At 42.7% G+C, this 22,035-nt stretch overlaps 1 protein-coding gene across 8 annotated transcripts in view; it reads right to left on the bottom strand.

Annotated features, from left to right (window-relative positions):
* Positions 1–22,035, bottom strand: part of KIAA1217 — a 958,874-nt gene that overhangs the window by 195,364 nt on the left and 741,475 nt on the right. For all 8 annotated transcript variants that reach the window (XM_082258357.1, XM_082258354.1, XM_082258356.1 and 5 more), the window contains one exon: positions 21,118–21,316. In XM_082258357.1, coding sequence (XP_082114483.1) covers positions 21,118–21,316 — 199 coding nt within the window. The remainder of the gene's footprint in view (positions 1–21,117; positions 21,317–22,035) is intronic.

Raw genomic sequence — 22,035 nt, 5'->3', positions numbered from 1 at the left:
TTGAGCAGAGGCTGGCAAAGTTTCAATCCATGAGTGGCTGCTCCTACTCGCTAGAAGTCGAACTAAAGCCCCGTACACACGTACCGATCGTCGGCCGAACGATCGGCAGTCTTTTGTCCGAGGGCTGTCTTGTCTGTTGAAAAGTGCAAAAGACTGCACATGAATTTTGTCGGCCAAAAACAGCCGACTGCAGAAGTGATGTCATGTGATGGATAACTTTCCTTGTCTTTTGTCTTTTCTGAGCATGCCCAGTCTTGCAAATCTGCTGTCTGTCGGCCGAAATCTGTACTGACTGGCGAACAATCGGCCGTTCTGGTGTTGGCCAACAAAAATTTTAATGCTTGCACGACAGATTCTGTTTGGCCGAAAATGCGCTGTCGGAAGCATCATGATAACAAGCCTACAATCGGCCGATCGGTCGTCGGCCGAATATTTACGGCCGACAATCGGTATGTGTGTACGGGGCTTTACAGTCATCTTCTGTCGAGTGAGAACATTTTTCCAATAAGCCCAATCAGTGGTTGCAGCGAATGGGCTGCAGCCATTGATCAGTGTATTCTGACAGCGCAGGAGTCCCACTGTTGAAATCCAATCTCAAAGCAGGGAGGATCCTCCATCCACCTCGCTTGTGTGGGTGGGGGAATACAAACCTATTTTAGCTGACTGAAAAAAGCTAGCCATTTATGGCCAGCCTAAAGCCAGTCATAAATGGCTCAAAACTCAGCTGTTTCAGTAGGATCCGACCACGATTCTAAGCACCTATGGGCAGGCTGATTGTACCCAAATTGATTCTTGGATCGACTTGGTACAACCAGCATGTCGGATTTCTAGCATGTGATTATTGCCAGCAGCTATAGCCACTAGCAATAATCATTGTGTTCTGCAGGCAGGGAGAGCCCCAAGCGCCCCCCTGCTGGGAGAACAATAACTCCATGGGACGGATTACCCCATCAAAACTAACTGTGATAATGGGGGAAAGGAGCGATTTTGCAGGAAAGAAAATCACATGATCTATGGCCTGCCTAAGTCTTCCTTTCTCCCATTGCCAAATAGGTTGGCAGAGGAGCAAAGGGAAGGTAAGTATCTGCAGCTGGTGAGGCTGCTATTAAAATGGATGTGTAGTTGCCTTGGAAAAGCAAAGGTTCACTTTAAGGATCATTAGAAGGAATTTCATTAACCACTTGTCGACCAGCCAGCGCAGATATACAGCGTGCCCATTCGCCAGCGGTGAAGCTGATCTATGGGGCCGGGGGCTCGCGATTGCGGCCGGGCACCCGCGATCGCTCCCCGTGGAGACAGAAAGGTGGGCTGCTGTTGAAAACACAGCAGACCGTTGTTCTGTCAGCAATCAACACAGGGCTCCTCCTATTTAGGAACACAGGTCCCTGTGTTTATTCCATAAGCCCCCCCCCACAGTTAGAAAACACCCTCTAAGTGTACATTTAACCCTTTGATTGCCCCCTTCCCTGCCAGTGTCATTAGTACAGTAACAGGGAATTTTTTAAGACTGATTAATGTAGTAATGTCACTGGTCCCCCCTAAAGTGTCAAAAATTTCAGTTAGGTGTCCGATCTGTCCACCACGATGTCAAAGTCCCACTAAAAATCGCTGATCGCCGCCATTACTAGTAAAAAATAAATAAAACTGACATATATTTCCCCTAGTTTGTAGACGTGATAACTTTTGCACAAACCAATAAATATACACTTATTGGGATTTTTTTTTACCAAAAATATGTAGCAGAATACAAATTGGTCTAAAATTAATGAAAAAATTTGATTTTTAAATTTTGTTTATTGTGAATGTTTTATAGCAGAATGTGAAAAATATTGTTTTTTTTATTCTTTCAGAATTGTCGCTCTTTTTTTGTTTATAGCGCAAAAAATAAAAATCGCAGAGGTGATCAAATACCACCAAAAGAGTTTTATTTGTGGGAAAAAGGACATCAATTTTATTTGGGTACAGCGTCGCACGACCACGCAATTGTCAGTTAAAGTAATGCAGTGCCAAATCTCAAAAAAATGGCCTGGTCATTATGGGGGGATATCTTCCGGTCCAGAACTGGTTTAAGAAATATTGTGCGATTTTTGAATTCACATGGCCAATGCCTAAAAACCAGTTTGGTCTAGACATTTTTTTTTACTTCATCTGAGTTTCAACATAGTATTCAAACTTTTTCATTCATATCTGTGAACAGGCTACAAAGTGTGCTGAACATCTCCGTGTACAACTTGACCTTCAACCCTGGATTCTCCCAGTGGGGATTTCAAGATGAATTGAAATGAAGCAGATTATTTGGCTGCATCAGACCTTCAAATACAGAGAGAAATTCTTTAGCACCAACCAGTGGAAACTTGCAGAGGAGATTAGAGCGGCTCATTAAATATTACATGGTGCTGAGGTCAGGAAAGAGGCGTTCTACTGAAAGAACCGAGAAGAGTTTAATAAAAAACCAATGCCACAGCACGCTGTCTGATCAGAAGGCGCTGATCGCCCAGAAACACCCACGCCACACAGGGGGGACTTGGAAATAATTAAAGGGCAAACTCCAACCAAACAAATAAACAGTTTAAACACTTATAAAGAGACTGTTTTATACGGATGTATAAATTGTGTATAAAATAGGTGCGCTAACAATGAATGAGTAAATAAATAAATCAACACAGTGATAAATAACAATCTTAAATATGGTGATATTCCAAGTGAGTAAATGAAATAAATCAAATGTCCAAAAGAACTCAAAAGTGACAAGTGATGGGACGTTGTGATCCTTGACTTATTAAATATAATGACTCATATGGTGATGTGAATTCAAAAGTCCACAAAAACTCTTCACCAAAATGTTGAAAAGGTAAAGTAAGTTGCCAGTGCTCTGTGATTGAAGATCCCGCCACCACCACACTATCCTCCTTACCAGATGAATAAATTAGGAAGGCAGAGAAAACTCTGATGATAGTGTTGGGGAGAAGAAAGTAATCAAATAATCCACCCTGTGATATGGTGCAGGATTAGCCTCTTACCAAATGGCAGATGGAATCAGCACAGAGAATATGGAGCAGACAATGCCTCTTCACTGTATCTGTAACTGGCAGCTGTGTTTCACTTTCACTAGGGATCCGTCCTCCTATTAGCTCTCCAAGATGAGCATTATGGTGATAGAAAATAAACGGACCATAGTGTAGTATCCCCAAGGTAAATTTATTCAAAATAAAGTGTTACACTTACATTAGGGATGGAAACATTTGCGGCAGTACAGAAACGATACACCTGACTCGGCTGCAGACCGAGCGGTGTTGGACGTTCGTGGCGGCGCGACACGCCTCCTCTCTAACGACGTTTCTTCCAAACAGGCTTCTGCTGAGATAGGAGGGACGTGCGCGCCGCCACCTCCGTCCTCTTGAAGCTCAGGAGTATGACCACTTCCGGTTTCCGCAGTGTATGTGCGGAAGTGCTCACTCATAACGATAATTAGCTGATTATCCATTAAAACCCAATCATTTCTTTCCTTCGGTACTCGATATTTATTGGAACGATAATCATGGTGTATATCTATATGTAGGCTTTTAATATGCACATGCAATACAAAGGGACACCGGAAATGTACAATCCTCCCACTTCCTGTGCCACCATAAACCTATGCATGAGACAAATTCGGAAGTGTGGGGAATGTGAATATTGGACCAATCACGGTCCATATAGATGCAAAATAAATGATGTATGTCTAAAAGCATAATATTACATAGTACAATTTAAAAACTATTTAAAATTAATATTAAATATATATGACTAACATTTATTTGCTGATAATAAAAATATTAAAATTTTAAATATAAAATATACAATATTTTAAATATTATTAAAACCATAATAAAATGTGTAAAATACTGAAATGTCTTAAATCAGTGTATTGAGACTGAACAAGGAGTTAATTGTTATTAATATGGGCATTGATGTCCCATTCAACGTTGTGTCCCCAAGGTCTAAAGCACTTCATTTCGTAGATCCAGAAGGTTTCCCTTCTTGAAATGGATCTCTTCAGGTTACTCCCTCTCCAATGGGGTACATATTTTTCAATCACTATAATTCGTAAATTCTTGGGATTTTTATGGTGACATTTTGAAAAGTGTACAGATACACTGTGTCCAGTGAACCCTTTTCTTATGTTGGAGAGGTGTTCCCCTATTCGAATGCTGGCAGTGCGTATAGTTCTCCCAATGTATTGTTGCCCGCAGCTACATTGGAGGAGATAAATCACCCCCTTCGTATGGCAGGTGATGAACTCCTTAATCTTATACTCTTTTCCAGTGGCGGTAGATGAGAACTTGTTAGTACGTATAGTTTTTGCTTCTTTGCAGATTTGGCAATTTTTGCATGGAAAATAGCCTTTCATATCTGGAAAGAATTTTGGTACTAACGGTTTTTCAATAGGATTATTTGCAATGAGGTTTTTCAAATTCCTCGCTTTTCTATAGATGATATCTGGTTTCTCAGGGAGAGAAGGCCCTAATACTTTATCTCCTTGTAAAATACTCCAGTGTTTTTTGAAGACATGATTGAGCCATCTATAGTTTTGGGAAAATTGTGTGACAAAGGCATATTCGAATTTAGGCTGGGAAGTTTGATCAGTCGTTTTGGTCAAGATGAGATCTTCTTGTGTTTGTTGACCTATCAACTCAATTTCTTGGTCAAGTATCTGTGGCATGTAACCTTTTTCTAAAAATCTTTGTTTTAAAACGTTGGCTTGTTCTTTAAAATCCGACTCATTTGTGCAGTTGCGTCTAATCCGCTTGAATTGTCCCTTAGGGACCGATCTGAGCCACTTCGGGTGGTGGCAACTGTCCATGGTAATAAAACCGTTTTTGTCGGTCGGTTTAAAATATGTTTTTGTAATAAAACCTGCGCCATGTCTTAAAATTACTAGATCTAAAAAGTTAACCGCTGTGGGGCTGGATTCATAAGAAAATCTGATTCCCCAGCTGTTGCAGTTTAGCTGGTCCATAAAAACTTTCAATGATTGGTTACTCCCTTTCCAGATAAAAATTGCATCATCAATGTAGCGTCTCCAAAACACTAGTTCCTTGGCTCTGTGGGAAAAGATGTTTCTATCCTCCCACAGAGCCATAAAGAGATTCGCCACACTGGGGGCAAATTTGGCCCCCATCGCAACTCCGGTACGTTGGAGATAAAACCTTTGATCGTAATAAAAGTAGTTATGTTCCATGCCAAAGGTTAAAAGGTTTAAAATAAACTCTTTATGTGCCACTGATATATCTTGATTGGTGTCTAAGAAAGTGCTTACCGCCTCATATCCCATCTCGTGTGGGATAATTGTATATAAAGACGCCACGTCAGCAGTCACGAGCAGTACATCTCCTTCAATATTTAATTGTCTCATTTCTTGGATGCACTGCATGGTGTCTTTTAGGTAAGCTGGGGTTTCTTGGACCAAGGGTTGCAAGAAGTGGTCTATATATTTCCCGATCCTGGAAGTAACAGAATCTATCCCACTCACAATGGGTCTTCCAGGAGGTTTCGTCAAGTTTTTGTGAACTTTCGGGAGATAATAAATAATGGGCAATTTTGGGGAAAGTGGTATTAAAAATTCCTTTTCTTTCTTATTTAAAATCCCATCTTCGAAACCTTGTTTGATAATCCTTTCCAATTTCTTCTTATATGAATAAGTGGGGTCTTTCTTTAAAATAGCATACGTATTAGTATCTGCTAGGAGATTATTCATTTCTTCTAGATAATCTTCTTTTTTTAGCAGTACTATTCCTCCCCCCTTTTCAAATCTATTTGGGGTTTATGTTGTATCACCTTTTTCTCAAGTTCGTTCAACACAGTATCTCTAAACAGTATTAGGGCCTTCTCTCCCTGAGAAACCAGATATCATCTATAGAAAAGCGAGGAATTTGAAAAACCTCATTGCAAATAATCCTATTGAAAAACCGTTAGTACCAAAATTCTTTCCAGATATGAAAGGCTATTTTCCATGCAAAAATTGCCAAATCTGCAAAGAAGCAAAAACTATACGTACTAACAAGTTCTCATCTACCGCCACTGGAAAAGAGTATAAGATTAAGGAGTTCATCACCTGCCATACGAAGGGGGTGATTTATCTCCTCCAATGTAGCTGCGGGCAACAATACATTGGGAGAACTATACGCACTGCCAGCATTCGAATAGGGGAACACCTCTCCAACATAAGAAAAGGGTTCACTGGACACAGTGTATCTGTACACTTTTCAAAATGTCACCATAAAAATCCCAAGAATTTACGAATTATAGTGATTGAAAAATATGTACCCCATTGGAGAGGGAGTAACCTGAAGAGATCCATTTCAAGAAGGGAAACCTTCTGGATCTACGAAATGAAGTGCTTTAGACCTTGGGGACACAACGTTGAATGGGACATCAATGCCCATATTAATAACAATTAACTCCTTGTTCAGTCTCAATACACTGATTTAAGACATTTCAGTATTTTACACATTTTATTATGGTTTTAATAATATTTAAAATATTGTATATTTTATATTTAAAATTTTAATATTTTTATTATCAGCAAATAAATGTTAGTCATATATATTTAATATTAATTTTAAATAGTTTTTAAATTGTACTATGTAATATTATGCTTTTAGACATACATCATTTATTTTGCATCTATATGGACCGTGATTGGTCCAATATTCACATTCCCCACACTTCCGAATTTGTCTCATGCATAGGTTTATGGTGGCACAGGAAGTGGGAGGATTGTACATTTCCGGTGTCCCTTTGTATTGCATGTGCATATTAAAAGCCTACATATAGATATACACCATGATTATCGTTCCAATAAATATCGAGTACCGAAGGAAAGAAATGATTGGGTTTTAATGGATAATCAGCTAATTATCGTTATGAGTGAGCACTTCCGCACATACACTGCGGACACCGGAAGTGGTCATACTCCTGAGCTTCAAGAGGACGGAGGTGGCGGCGCGCACGTCCCTCCTATCTCAGCAGAAGCCTGTTTGGAAGAAACGTCGTTAGAGAGGAGGCGTGTCGCGCCGCCACGAACGTCCAACACCGCTCGGTCTGCAGCCGAGTCAGGTGTATCGTTTCTGTACTGCCGCAAATGTTTCCATCCCTAATGTAAGTGTAACACTTTATTTTGAATAAATTTACCTTGGGGATACTACACTATGGTCCGTTTATTTTCTATCACCATAATGCTCATCTTGGAGAGCTAATAGGAGGACGGATCCCTAGTGAAAGTGAAACACAGCTGCCAGTTACAGATACAGTGAAGAGGCATTGTCTGCTCCATATTCTCTGTGCTGATTCCATCTGCCATTTGGTAAGAGGCTAATCCTGCACCATATCACAGGGTGGATTATTTGATTACTTTCTTCTCCCCAACACTATCATCAGAGTTTTCTCTGCCTTCCTAATTTATTCATCTGGTAAGGAGGATAGTGTGGTGGTGGCGGGATCTTCAATCACAGAGCACTGGCAACTTACTTTACCTTTTCAACATTTTGGTGAAGAGTTTTTGTGGACTTTTGAATTCACATCACCATATGAGTCATTATATTTAATAAGTCAAGGATCACAACGTCCCATCACTTGTCACTTTTGAGTTCTTTTGGACATTTGATTTATTTCATTTACTCACTTGGAATATCACCATATTTAAGATTGTTATTTATCACTGTGTTGATTAATTTATTTACTCATTCATTGTTAGCGCACCTATTTTATACACAATTTTCACTAAGGCACAGTTCAGGTTGCAGCTATCATTTATATCAGCGCACCCCTATTTTACACTTATACGGATGTATAAGCCAATGTACTTAGGGGCATGTTTAATTTAAAGAAAAAAATTTAAAAAGATCAAATGATTCAGCCATACTGCTTATGTTATCCACAGGAGTTATGTTTTTTTTTTTAGAGAGATTCTGGTGCAGAAGGTAAATGCTGGCATACACAAAAAATACATTTTAGGCTTAAATTTACACTTGCTGTACACCAAATATGCAAAGAATGTGTACAATAGAGTGAGAAAAGTCAACAGATAAGGGTGCATTCACACCTGCAAATTCAACCCTGCCTCAGATTAGATGTGAGAACCCAAGCTTCAGGAGGCAGCACCATTCAAAGCAAAGCAATCCCGCAGCTAATCGTGACCACTCGCTTGTAATCTTTCATGTAGCGATCACATGGCAGTGACTGGCCCTGGACACAGTGCAATCAGTAACCCCCCCCCCCCCCTTTGCTTTTCTCGAGGTGACAGATGGATGAAGCAATAGTTATATCCTCTGCTGCATAGGCTATGCTTTTAGCCATTGATATCACATTGCTGGCCATTTCAACCACACTGGATTTTCATGGCATTACCATCCCCCCGATTAGAAAAGCCGCTATGTTTGGGTTTGGCAAATTTTGAACAGTATTTGCTGAACCCCAGTGTTAATTTAGTCTACGAAAATATTTTTGTCAACACCATTTTAGTCTTCTAAAATATGACTGAGCCCCCGTTCACATGCAGGCGACGCTACTCGGAGGTCGCGGTGCGAGCAGCGCGCCGCGACCTCGGAGCAGCCGCCACGGACTTCATAACATTGAAGTCTATGGCGGTCGCCTCCTGGTCACCCCAAAGAAGCTCCGGACCCTTTTTCTAAGTCGGAGCGACTTGTGTCGCTCCTATTAGAACGGGTCCGCAGCTTCCCTATGGGAGGCGACCTACGGCGACCTGTGAGGCGACCAGGTCGCCTCACAGGTCGCCTTAGTGTGAACGGGGGCTAAAACCACAACAATTCAGATGATGAAAATACAACTAAGGCCCCTTTCACACAGGCGGATTTAAACGGATGCCCCATGCATCTCTATGGGGCAGCGGATGTCAGTGGAGACATGTCCGCTGACATCCGATCCGAACCTTTCCGGATGGAAACCGTATTTTCCATCTGTCTGGCAGATCGGATTGGATGAGAACGGACAGGGAGAGCCTGGAGTACCTAGTGGTGCAGGAAAACCTGGTAGCACGGGGAATATAGGTGAAAAGGTAAGACTAAAGAGGGATCTATGGGGACCCTGGCCTCCTCTAAAGGGGGATCTATGGGGGGACCCAGGCCTGGCCTGCTCTAAAGGTGAATCTATGGGGACCCTGCTCTAAAGGGGGTTTATGGGGGACCCTGGCCTGGCCTGCCCTGAAGGGGGATCTATGGGGGAGGAAAGGGGGGAGATGGGTGTCCTTAAAATGATGCCCCCCCCCCCCCTGAAAAAATTTCTGCGGACGCCCATGGTCCTTCTCTAGGAAAATATCTTCACTAGGATCTTCTGCCACAACTGGCTGCTTCACATCTGTGTTTACATCTTTTACATGCATTTCAGTGCGTTGCCATTGCACAGGTGTGAACGGGGCCTTACAAAGCCAAATGATGGTGTCACACTCCCCAAAATTGTTTCCAGACTGTAGAAATAATTAGAGAGGCCAGCTGGAAGACGCTTTCATTATAGCTTTGTGAGAGAAAGCCCAATTTACAGCAACTCCGGAGTCCCTGAGATATATAATATGCTGACAAGTCATTCAATTTTTATGTAGTAAGTCAAAGCATATTCACTATATCACTGGAGTTATATGCTAGTTACAGTGGAATTATGGGAAGAATAAGAAATGATATATATGATGTAGCATTAACACAGCAGCTTTTGTTTTTCTAACCCCCCCCTGTAACATAATAGTTTCTTAGAGTTTTCATAGAAACGTGTCTCCCATTTGGAGGAGTTTTCCTCATTTCTCGCTCTGGTGACAACTCTAAAATTTTGGAAAACCTAACCAGGACAAATAGGTTGATTCTCATTACCAGGGACACAGACAGTGAACGAACGTAATGTAGCAAAAATGGCCAGCACATCAAAGATTACTGAGATCTTGGTTATAGTAATAGCATGACTTGAGCAGCAGAGACTATAAGACCCCCAACATTTCAGAGACAATGTGGTCCCTTTTCTCAAGGTGACAGACTGGTGGGGCCCACACGGTCTCCTAAACTATGGTGTTATAACACTGGTCTACAAGGAGAAAGCCTCGGAAATCAAAGTAGCTACATTTTACCAGAATTGGGTCACTAATAAAGGAAAATTAAGTCCTGAGTATTTATTGGCTCCGGATTCCATTACATTACATTGAAGTCTATGGCGGTCGCCTCCTGGTCGCCCCAAAGAAGCCCCGGACCCTTTTTCTAAGTCGGAGCGACTTGTGTCGCTCCTATTAGAACGGGTCCGCAGCTTCCCTATGGGAGGCGACCTACGGCGACCTGTGAGGCGACCAGGTCGCCTCACAGGTCGCCTCAGTGTGAACCGGGGCTTAGGCCGATTTGTATTCTGCTACATATTTTTGGTAAAAAAAAAAACAAAAAGCGTATTTTGTTTGGTTTATTGTTTGGTTTATTGTGTCTATAAACTAGGGGAAAGATTTAGGCCCCGTTCACATAGGGGCGATCCGACTTCGGGAGGCGACCTCGGAGCGGCCGCCACGGACTTCATAACATTGAAGTCTATGGCGGTCGCCTCCGGGTCGCCCCAAAGAAGCTCCGGACCCTTTTTCTAAGTCGGAGCGACTTGTGTCGCTCCTATTAGAACGGGTCCATAGCTTCTGTATGGGAGGCGACCTGTGAGGCGACCAGGTCGCCTCACAGGTCGCCTCAGTGTGAACCGGGACTTATGTCATTTTTATTTATTTATATTTATATATTTTTTTTTACTGTTAATGGTGGCGATCTGCAGTTTTTAGCGGGAATGCGACATTGCGGTGGACAGATCGGACCCCTAACTGACCTTTTTGACACTTTTGGGGGGACCAGTGACATTTACTACAGTAATCAGTGCTAAAAATATGCACTGTTACTGTAATAATGTCACTGGCAGGGAAGTTGTTAACCTAGTGGGTGATCAAAGGGTTAAGTGTAAGCCTAGAGGAGTGTTTACTAACTGTGGGGGGAGGGGCTTGTGAAATGAACATAGAGAACTGTGATCCTATATAGAAGGATCACAGGCGCTCTGTGATCATTTCAGAGAGAAGAACTGTCAGCTGTGTTTATAACAGCTGACCGTTCTTCCCTTCCAGTGGGGAATGATCGTAGGTGACCGGCGGCAATCGCGGCTGCCGGCCCCATGCATCAGCATCCCCGCTGCTCTCTCCTCAGCACCACGGGCACGACTGACATAGTACTACGCCGTTTCGCGCAGCTGATTTAGCCTGCTGCAGTAAAACTGCGGCGGGCGGTCGACAAGTGGTTATCATAACTAGGATCTCAGTAAAGGTTGGATATGCTAGCCATTTCTGTTAGGTTGGGTTTTCATGGTATCACCAGTGGCCATTCACCTTCCCCAAGCCATGAAAGGTGAGGGTGCAGGAGGGATATCTGTTTGGCAATAAAAACTGGACAGGTGGTCTAACCCTTCCCCACTCTATTCAAAACTGAAAATAAACTTTACCTCCACCTGTACTTTAAACACCAGTTAATGCCAGCCATACAAAGATCGAAATTTGTCGGGTTCAGCAGGGAACAGACAAGATTCAATCCATCTATGTGCAGGCTGGTTCATCAATCGACTTTGGTACAACCAGCCCATGAGATTCTTTTAGATGAGATTACTGCCGGCAGCTATAGCCACCAGCAGCAATCATTCATTGTGTTCTGCTGGCCAAGTTTCCTCATCTATGGGCTGCTTAACTTTTATTGGCAGTAAATTTGGCCATACACTGATCTAAATTTGGCCAGTCCAGAAGGGACAGGACCCATTTTGATCAGTGTGTGGGCTCCCCAATAAAAAATCTTCCTTCAATCATCAGCTGCAGCCAATCAGTTGCAGCTGCTGATCAGTGTGTTCTGACTGTGGCGAGTGCCGCTGTCAGAATACAAAGTCCTGGCAGGGGGATTCCTCCATTCACCTTGTTTTTTTTAACTCCACTGGCAGAACGGAAAAAAAGAAACATGTGTGGCCAGCTTTACAGCAGTATTTTTTTTCCTTTTAATAAAAAGGATTAAGGGCTCTTTCACACGGCCGCTTAGTTTTTTATCTCCGCTGCGGCACTTTTTTTTTCACGGACACGAATGACACTTGTGTCATCCGCTCAGTATGTCCGCATATCATCCCATCCATTTGTGGATGATATACGGACATAATGTTAGTCTATGGGGATTGCGGATGTCAGCGGATGACACCGCTGACATCCGATTTTGCATCAGTTCCGTTTTTTTAACGGAGGAAAAATAGGGTTCTGTTCCGTTTCAAAAAACGGAACAGAACTGAAAGGACACAAATCGGATGTCAGCGGATGGTCATCCGCTGACATCTGCAATCCCATTGACATGCATTATGTCCGTATATCACCCGCAAATGGATGGGGTGATATACGGACATACGGAACGTCCGTGTGAAAGAGCCCTAAATCGGGAATATCAAACTGGCGGCCCTGCAGCTGTTGCAGAACAACAAGTCCAATCATGCCTCTGCCTATGGGAATCATGCTTGTAACTGTCAGCCTTGCAATTCCTCATGGGATTGTTCTCCTGCAACAGCTGGAGGGCCACCAGTTTGAAATCCTTGGTTTATCATTTGGATAAGAGTTTACCCCCTGTTAGTTTGCCCTTCATGTAAAGGTGGAGAAAATAGAAATATTGGCATGTGAAAAAAAAAATTCATATACAGAATATTATTTTCATAGAGGTACCAGAATACAAACTTTACAGTGGGCACTTAGTGCCTGTTCACATATATGCGATGCAGGAACCCTGCGAATCCACTGCAGGTTCCCACATCGCATTCAAATTGCAGGCAGTTCACACTGCCATATGCAAATTGCTGGGGGTGTCAATACAAAGGTAACGACATCCCCAGATCAGTTTGCATATCGCAGTGCGAACTGTCAGTTCAGACATGAATTGGATCGCATAGGTGTGAACCACCATGTGAGCCGATTCTGCTGAGGACCCAAAAAAGGGTCCTGTGCGTGTTGTGTCCAAATACGATGCAAATTCAGCCATACAATCTATATGGCTGAATTCGCATCGCACAGACATTGCATGTGATTTTCAGAGCAGTGTGCTCCGAATCACATGCAATGTCTGTCATCGCACATATGTGAACTGGGACTTAAAGCGGAAGTTCCACCCTGAAAAATATTTTTTAGATAAAAATACCCCCCGGGACAGTCATGGCTAGTGCATTTCAGCAACGATAGCCTCTGAACTGTCCTGGGTTGCACTTACCTTTTAGAAGAAATACTTACCTTGAAAATGTCTTGTCCAGCGCTGCCATCTCAGGTGTGGGCAGCTGAAGCCGGAGCATCCTCTCCGTTGTCCTCTTCGGTGACGTTGGAGTCCCAGAATGCCCTGCATCGGCCCTGCTCGTTACTTCCAGTGCAGGCGCGTCATCCCTGCACAGCTTCTGGGCATGCCCAGAAGCTATTTAGCAAGGAATGACGCGCCTGCGCTGGAAGTGACGAGCGGGGCCGATGCAGGCGCATTGACTCCTGGGAGCGATGACGCTCATCTGCCAGGAGTCAATGCATGCAGGAAGAGACGGCGCGGGCCGCAGAGGGAGGAAGAGGAAGGAAGGTAAGTATATTTTCTTTAAAAACAAGGTAAGTAAATAAAAAAAAAAAGTAATTATCCAATTCTTTTTCAGGTAAAAAAAAGCAAGCGGATGGTGAAAAACGGAATTTTTGTAAAATCTTACCTGTAAAATTCCTTTCTCTGAGTCCTCCGACAGTCGCCGCCTCTTCATATTCGTCACATATGGGGTATTAGACTTTGCTCCGAAGGAGTAGCTAGGCAACAGAATATGTTAACATTAAAGCTTTTAACATATCCCACCCTCAAGGGGTGGTCCCCTCAGTCAATACCCTCCTACTTCCTGCAACCATATCTCAGTTTTAGTGGAATAGCAGTAGAGTATACAACCAAACCCCAAAAGAGGGGCGGGGGCGGCGACTGTCGGAGGACTCAGAGAAAGGAATTTTACAGGTAAGATTTTACAAAAATTCAGTTTTCTCTTACGTCCTCCGACAGTCGCCGCCTCTTCATATTCGTCACATATGGGGACGTCCCAAAGCAGTGCAAACATGAGGGGTGGGAAACGCATCCGCGCCGAAAAGGCAACGCAGTCTCCTCCTGACAAGCTAGACATTAAAACTGAGATATGGTTGCAGGAAGTAGGAGGGTATTGACTGAGGGGACCACCCCTTGAGGGTGGGATATGTTAAAAGCTTTAATGTTAACATATTCTGTTGCCTAGCTACTCCTTCGGAGCAAAGTCTAATACCCCATATGTGACGAATATGAAGACGCGGCGACTGTCGGAGGACGTAAGAGAAAGTTGTTTTTGAGGCCGGAACTCCGCTTTAAGGGTGAAGCCATCAAGTATGTGTAATACAGGGACCTAACTCTTAAAATGATATCTTAGTTATAAGGCCTGAATTTTTATCATGTGCAGAAAGACATTTATAAAGAGATTTAAGAGCTACAAGAGGTTCAGCTCTGCAGCAGGTAGGATCAAGAAGTAAGGTCAGAAGACCTCCTATGATGAATTCTAGAAAAGGTTATATGGGACTCACCAGGCTGGTAATTTAACATAAGCCTGTCAGACCTGCACTTTATGGGTCAAAGACACAGATGGGAATGTAAATCTGTGCGTTCCGCTAATAGTTGCATGGATTCTGAGGACAACGGTGTAAAATCTACAGGGAGCACACAGCCACCGCTGTAATTATCCCCACTTATTATGCAAATGAAAGTATGTGATTGAAGACTTGCTTTCTGCATACCAACGCAGGGCAATGGCACCATACAGGAGAATGAAAACAAAAGGTCCTAATCTCCAAACTTTTTTTATTTGTCTTCAGCTTCTGGTGTCCATGATTTATTTTGCCCAGAACCTCAACCTAAAGTAGAAGTCTACCCAACCTTTTCCCCCAGAGTTGAGAAGGGTGGGAAACTCTGATTTATTTATTTTTTGCTTTTTTTTGTCTCAATTGTGGAGTTTTTTTTTACTTCCTGCCCTATCCTGTGTGGGCAACTTTTACAGGAAGTGAAAGAAAATCTCCCCAGCAGGAACAGAGACCTCAATAAAACTGAAAGATGATATATATATATTTTTTTTTTTTACTGCACGTTTTGTTTTCATTTGTAGCGCATTTGCTGCTGTTGGGGTGCCGTTAATTGTAACCATGATGCAAAATGCCCAGCAAAACATGTGCTCTCTATGCGCTTTATCGTGAGTCCCGGAAGCAACAGGTGTGAATGGAGCTTTAAAGTGCTACTAAACCCAGGACACTGCATTCACTATATCTATTCTCCCACAGTACACAGAACATGGAAATGCAATTATTTTAGTAAATATAATAAAAATAATAAATATAAACTGCTAAATACCTTTTCTCATCAGCAGTTAAAGCAGTTTTGTTACTTCTATCAGTGTCCAGCAGGGCACTGGTTAAAGCTTGCATGAGTAGTTTTCATTCTCCCCTGATTGTCCTATGAGGATGCAGGACCCCTGGCCCTCTCTCTGGACAGTGCTGATTGGCCCTGTGCTGATCACATGTACTCTCCCAAGAAAAAAAAAAGGCACTAGCAATACTCACCAAACTGAGCATGTGCAGTTTGCCCTTAAGGCTCTGTACTGATGGATTGGGGACAGTGGAAGAAGGGGGAGGATCAGAGAAGACAGGATCAAACAGCCTTTTTACACATAGCAGAGGATTAACCCCTTAGGTTCCACAATGAGTCTAATAAGCATGCTTTACTGCATATACAGACTGATTTTACTGTTGTGGGTTTAGTAACAATTTAAGTATTTTACATTTATATTGTATCTTTTATAAACACAGCACACTGCATTTAAAAACAGATGGCTTTGTGCGTTTTCACAATGCACTTTTGCCACACGTGTTATAGTGTGAATAAACCATACAAATTCACACTCGTGCGATCCGATTCTGTGCAAACTTGCAGATCGAACTACGATATGCGATCGCAACTGGGGGTGTCGTTAACTTTTAATTGACACCCCCTGCGTGTCGCATATGGCAATGTGAACTGCCAGAGAAAGACTGATATTTCAGTTTTTTCCAGAAACTGTAAAGTTATTTCTTATAACCTCCACATCTCCTATATAACCGAAGTGCCACTTACAGATGCATTAACTCTTTAATGGATTCATCCATGGAAGTGTAATTGATGTTTTTTCTGTCATGGCCACACACACAAATCTCTGCTGTCAATATAAACCAGGATGATCCATCTGTCTTTTTCGATATTTTGACATGAGCTGATTATTTTGAGGCCAAGCCTAAAATGTTTTAACTCTTCAATAAGTGTTAAATACAATAAATATGAATAATTGTATTTAAATACACTGCTCAAAAGTAAAGGAACACTTCTTATTCAGAGAATAGCACCAAATCAAATAAACTCCTGGTATTTTGATGTGGTCAGTTAAGTAGCAGAGGGGGTTGTTAGTCAGTTTCAGCTGCTTTGGTGTTAATGAAATTAACAACAGGTGCACTAGATGGGCAACAATGAGACGACCTCCAAAATAGGAATGATTTTACAGGTAAAGGCCACTAACATTTTTTTCCCTACTCATTGTTTTCTGACTCTTTTTGACTAGTTTTGCATTTGGCTAGGGTCAGTGTCACTACTGGTAGCATGAGGAGATACCTGGAACCTTTAGAGGCTGCACAGGCTGTCCAACTCCTCCCGGGTGGCACATCAATATGTGTCATTGCCAGAAGGTTTGCTGTGTTTCCCAGCACAGTCTCAAGAGCATGGAGGAGATTCCAGGAGACAGGCAGTTACTCTAGGAGAGCTGGACAGGCCGTAGAAGGTCCTTAACCCATTAGCAGGACCGATATCTGCTCCTTTGTGAATGGAGGAACAGGATGAGCACTGCCAGTGCCCTACAAAATCACCTCCAGCAGGCCACTGGTGTGAATTTCTCAAACAACCACTAACAGATTTAATGAGGGTGGCCTGAGGGTCCATCGTCCTGTAGTGGGCCCTGTGCTCACTGCCATGCCTCCTTGTGAGTGTTGAGGATACATTTCTTCACAATGTTTGCAGCTGCAGAGTTTACTGAGGGATAGCTATAATGCTAATTTACTGCATGTGTATGCAAATATTTGACTATCCATAGCCTGGCCACAGGTGCACTGTAAGGAATGCACTCTAAGAAGTGATATGTTATTATATATATATATATATATATATATATATATATATATATATATATATATATATATATATATATATATACGCAAAATTGGTCATTAGTTATTTTACATTATTTGCATAAAATACAGAATATTCATGTCATTTGTAATATTTCTTTTACTCCGGTTTTACTTTTAAACCAATTCCTCACTGACCTGTAGCTGCAGAAACCGTGGAGAAATTCATCCTCAAAATTCAAAGAAGAAACACTTCTCCCCCTCAAAGCAGTTTACCATCCTTTTAATCTATAATATACACACAGAGGAAGGGCTCTGGGAGAGGGGAGTGCAAAGTTCTAAAACCTTTAAAGTGGTTGTTACCACAAACATGTAATTCCCTACATGCCCCTCTATTATATCTGGGCATAACACACAGGGTTACTGTTTTAATAAAACAAAGCTTGTAAATACCTTTTTAAAGCTATCTTCAGGCTGGTCACGTGACTCCTACTCCGATCCAGGGATACAGCAGGAGGGGCTGAGCGGCCACTTGACCTCCCCGGCTGACGTCAGAGGGAGATCTTGGCCTCTCATGCTGCAGCCTTGGATCGGAGTAGGAGACTGACTGGGAGTCACGTGACCGGCCTGAAGATAGCGCTAAAAAAGTATTTACAATCTTTGTTTTAAAGGAATTGTAAAGTCAGAAAGGTTTTTTATCTTAATGCATTGTGTGCATTAAGATAAAAAGCCTCCTGTGTGTAGCAGCCTCCCCAGCACCCCTAATACTTACCTGTGCCCCCTCTCTGTCCAGCGATGTCCACGAGTCCCTTGGCCGTCCTGATTGGCTAAGATACAGCTGCAGTGCCATTGGCACCCATGGCTGTCAATCAAAGTCAGTGAGTCACTCAGGAGAGATAAGGGGTGGGCCGAACGGCAGCTCCATGTCTGAATGGACACATGGAGCTGCAGCTCGGTTCGTGTGCCCCCTTAGCAAGCTGCTTGCTGTGGGGGCACTCGATAGGAGGGAGGGACCAGAAGCAGCAGCAAGGGACCCGAGAAGAGGAGGATCCAGACTGCTCTGTGAAAAACCAACTGCACAGAGGAGGTAAGTATACCATGTTTGTTATATTTTTTTTTTAAACAAAACAAGACTTTACAATCACTTTAATAAAAAAACCAACCCTGCATGTTATGCCTAGATATAATAGAGGGGCTGGCAGGGAAATTTCTAATATATTATTTCTACTAATAGCGGCAAGAGGGGGGGAGCTAAGACAGAGACAAAGACACAGGAGCTGACAGGCAGGGAGGGAGGACAGAGGACAGAGGCACGCAGGAAGACCACAGTGCTCAGGGCTCAGCAGCCATGATTATCGTAGTCAGGACATCACAGACATTACAAGCACTGTGCTGTTTAATCTACTATAAGGGAACAGGACCTCTTCTTCTTTTTTTTTTTTTTTTTTTTAGGTTACAAAAACTTTAAGCAACTCCAGTGCTTCTTTGTGCTTTTGAACTTTGAGGATGCATTTTTTCACAGTGATTGCAGCTGCAGAGGTTACTGAGCTTGCTATAATGCTCATTTATTGCTTGTTAAGCCTTTTTAAATATTTGACTGTCCATAGCCTGGCCACAGGCAAATTGTAAAGAATTGCTTACAGGTCAAAATCTCCTTAAGCATCAGAAAAAAAGTTTAAACAAACAACAAAATACAAACAAAAAAAATATATACAAAATTGGTCATTACAGTTAATTTACATTATTTGCACATGCCGCACGATCTTAATCATGTGCCCTGGTGTAATGCTGTAATTTCACATGATAATGATAATGAGGTACTCAGAATGAGTCCTAAGGGTGAGATTATAGAATATTAATGTCTCTGCTGCAGTACTTAAATTGCCTCAACCCTCCATGATGGCTGACTTAGTATCAAGGGCTGTGAATGCCTGGAATATTAATAATCATCATTTGTTCTGATCTAGTGTTGACAGTGTATGCTCCAGTGCGTGTAGAGGAATAACCAAAACCCAATAAATCTGAGGATGAAGCATTTACAGTGCAGTTTCTGAAGTTTACCAAGAGAAGTAAGACTAACTGGCTTCTTAACATTTTAGGAACATAATGATATGATACACTTCAAGGGTTGCTTCAGGCATTTGAAAAAAAAAATAAAAAATACATGACTCACAATAAACAATGTTCCCTCCACTCCCTTTCTGAGGGTCAGGGTTAGAGTTGAAAAGAAAAAGCCAATCCTACCAGGAGGAATGCCGGGATGTGGCACGGCCTAGGGATGTAATGATATGAGGCTCTCATCCCTCCTGGGCCCAACTTCCTCCTGCTATAGGACCCACCCCTGCATTGGTGCTGATGATTACCTGGAACATTCTAGTTTGGGGCAAAAACACTTTGGCCCCTTTCACACTTGTAGGACCTGAAAGTCGCGCAACTTTGACATGCAACTTGAAGCAATTCCTGTGTAATCTTGAGGTCTACGGAACTCAAGTTGCATCAAAGTCAGACCAAAGTAGTGCAGGGACTACTTTGAAGTCGCTGCAACTTGAATATGCACAGATATGAATGGTACTCATTGGAAATCATGGGGTACGACTCGTCATGCGACTTTGCAGTCCCAAGTTGCAGGACGAGTCAAACAAGTGTGAAAGGGGCCTTTGGGAAGAGCAAGCTATCCAATACAAAGTGAGAACTTTTTCTCAGTCTAGTAGGAATTTGCAGGGAAAATATAACATACAGTACACACAGTGCTGTATCTTGGCCTAGGCCAACAAGGCCTAGGCCTAGCGAGGCACTTTGCAGGGGGGCAGCAAAAAAGCTGCACCCTGCACGAAAAAAAAACAGCCTTCTCCCGGCTCCTGCACGAAAAGGGTCCCCGCCAGCTTACGCTACACTTTTAGTATAGTGCCAGTCTTATGGGGTGAATTGGGCCAGAGGGCAGGGTCCAGGAGGCAAATCAGTCTGGCACCCCCATAAAGCAGTCACACTGCTACCTGCTGGTATGAAAATACCGGCCGGTCAGGACATTCGGACAGGCCGCAGGCCGCCGACCACACTTAATATAACTGGCCCAACGGCCGCCAATGCTAATATGTGTGACGCTGCAGCCTAATGCTCTGCCTACCCTCCTCCGCCCCCAGGTATGGCAGGCATCATGTCAATAATATAATTTCATTTCTTTAAACATCCTTGTCCTTGAACGAGCATACTGACTTGCATCATATACAATTAAGACTTTTAATTGTATACTATTGCAATAATATTTTGGACTTGCTCACCTCATACGTGCTATCGTAATATGTCACTGGATTAGTAAGATTACTCCAATCTTATAAGATATTTGGACTTGTGTTTGCTGCCACTGATTATTCCACATATTTGTATAATGGTTATGGGCTTCCCAGTCATTATACAAATAAGTGAAATAATCCTATGATTACAATCAGTGGCAGCAAACACAAGTCCAAATATGTTGAAAGAAAGGAGTAATCTTACTAATCCAGTGACATAAGGCTGGACTGATGGGCACTGATAGGTTGCACTGATGGGCGCTAATAGCCTGCACTGATGGTCACTGATGAGGCGGCAATGGCGAGTGCTGATAAACTGCACCCATGGGCACTAATGATGCTGCACTGATGAGGCTGAACTTATGGGAACTGATGAGGCTGCACTGATGGGCACCAATATATTGTGGTCTGTGGTTTACATATGACAGGGCGGGTCATAAACAAGAAGGGGTGTGGCCTTTACAGGGGGATGGGTCATAATTAAATTAGGGGTGCATAAGTTTAGTCAGGCCTAGGGCAGCACGAAACCCAAATACACCACTGAGTACACACACACACAAGAATATACATGATTAAAACAACATGGGGTGTTTTGCTCACCTGACATCACTTAATTCATAATAGATATTTCTGCCCTCATCTTTAATATATATGGCTGTGCTGGGGGACTCCAGTATCTTCATTGTAAGTTGCTGAGGGAAGGCACTTACGAACAGGGCACGTATGGTGTCTACACCGGTTATTTCATTCGGCATCTGCAGCTTTTTGGTGTCCTCCCCATATTGCAGAAAGAGCACACCTGTAACAATAGAAAGAAGTCCATTAGATAAAGATGACTATTTTCAGTCCTATATAAAGTGATTCTCCTTTTCACAATGTGAGAAGTACATGATAACACGGCAATACAAAGAAATCACATATCTCTGTTGTGCTGATCCTTTATTTTCTAATGAGCAGGCTGGATGGATGTTGGAAGCAGCACCATATTCTTTAACATGTAAGTTCACCTTTATAGAAAAAATGATAAATGCACATAATTTTGCAATATAAAAAATGTGCATTTATTATTTTTTCCTGCAGGAGTCTGGAAAGCATTTCACCTGCCATCAGTAGATCAGGGGTGCAAGGTGGGCTCCTACAGAGATGTTCTCTGGCTTTCAGCCTGTACCTCTGTATGGGCTTTCTGTTTCAAAGCCAAAGGCCTTGTCAGTGGACTACAACAGAGCTCACCAGCACCCCTGGCAGCCCATTGAAACTGCAAGTCTGTCTGCCAAAGTGGTACTTGCAGTTTATTCATCCACAAGAATCTGTAAATCATAGATGGTAACTCTCAGCCAAACCTGTCGACCACCAGAGCTTGCAATGTGTATTTTAGAGCGGAGGTCCCAGCTGATTGTATCTGATCCCCTGCCTACATAATTGTGGAGTTGGCGGAGTTCACAGTGGAGGTCCTAGCTGAGTTACTCGAACCCCTGCTCATCTATTTGTGGAGTTGGTAAGAGTATTTAGACATATCAT

The sequence above is a fragment of the Pelophylax lessonae genome (assembly GCF_965119305.1).
Source record: "Pelophylax lessonae genome assembly, chromosome: 5".
Classification (NCBI taxonomy): Eukaryota; Metazoa; Chordata; class Amphibia; order Anura; family Ranidae; genus Pelophylax; species Pelophylax lessonae.
Note: the sequence above shows the minus strand (reverse complement) of the source record. Positions and strands in the feature narration are given on the sequence as shown.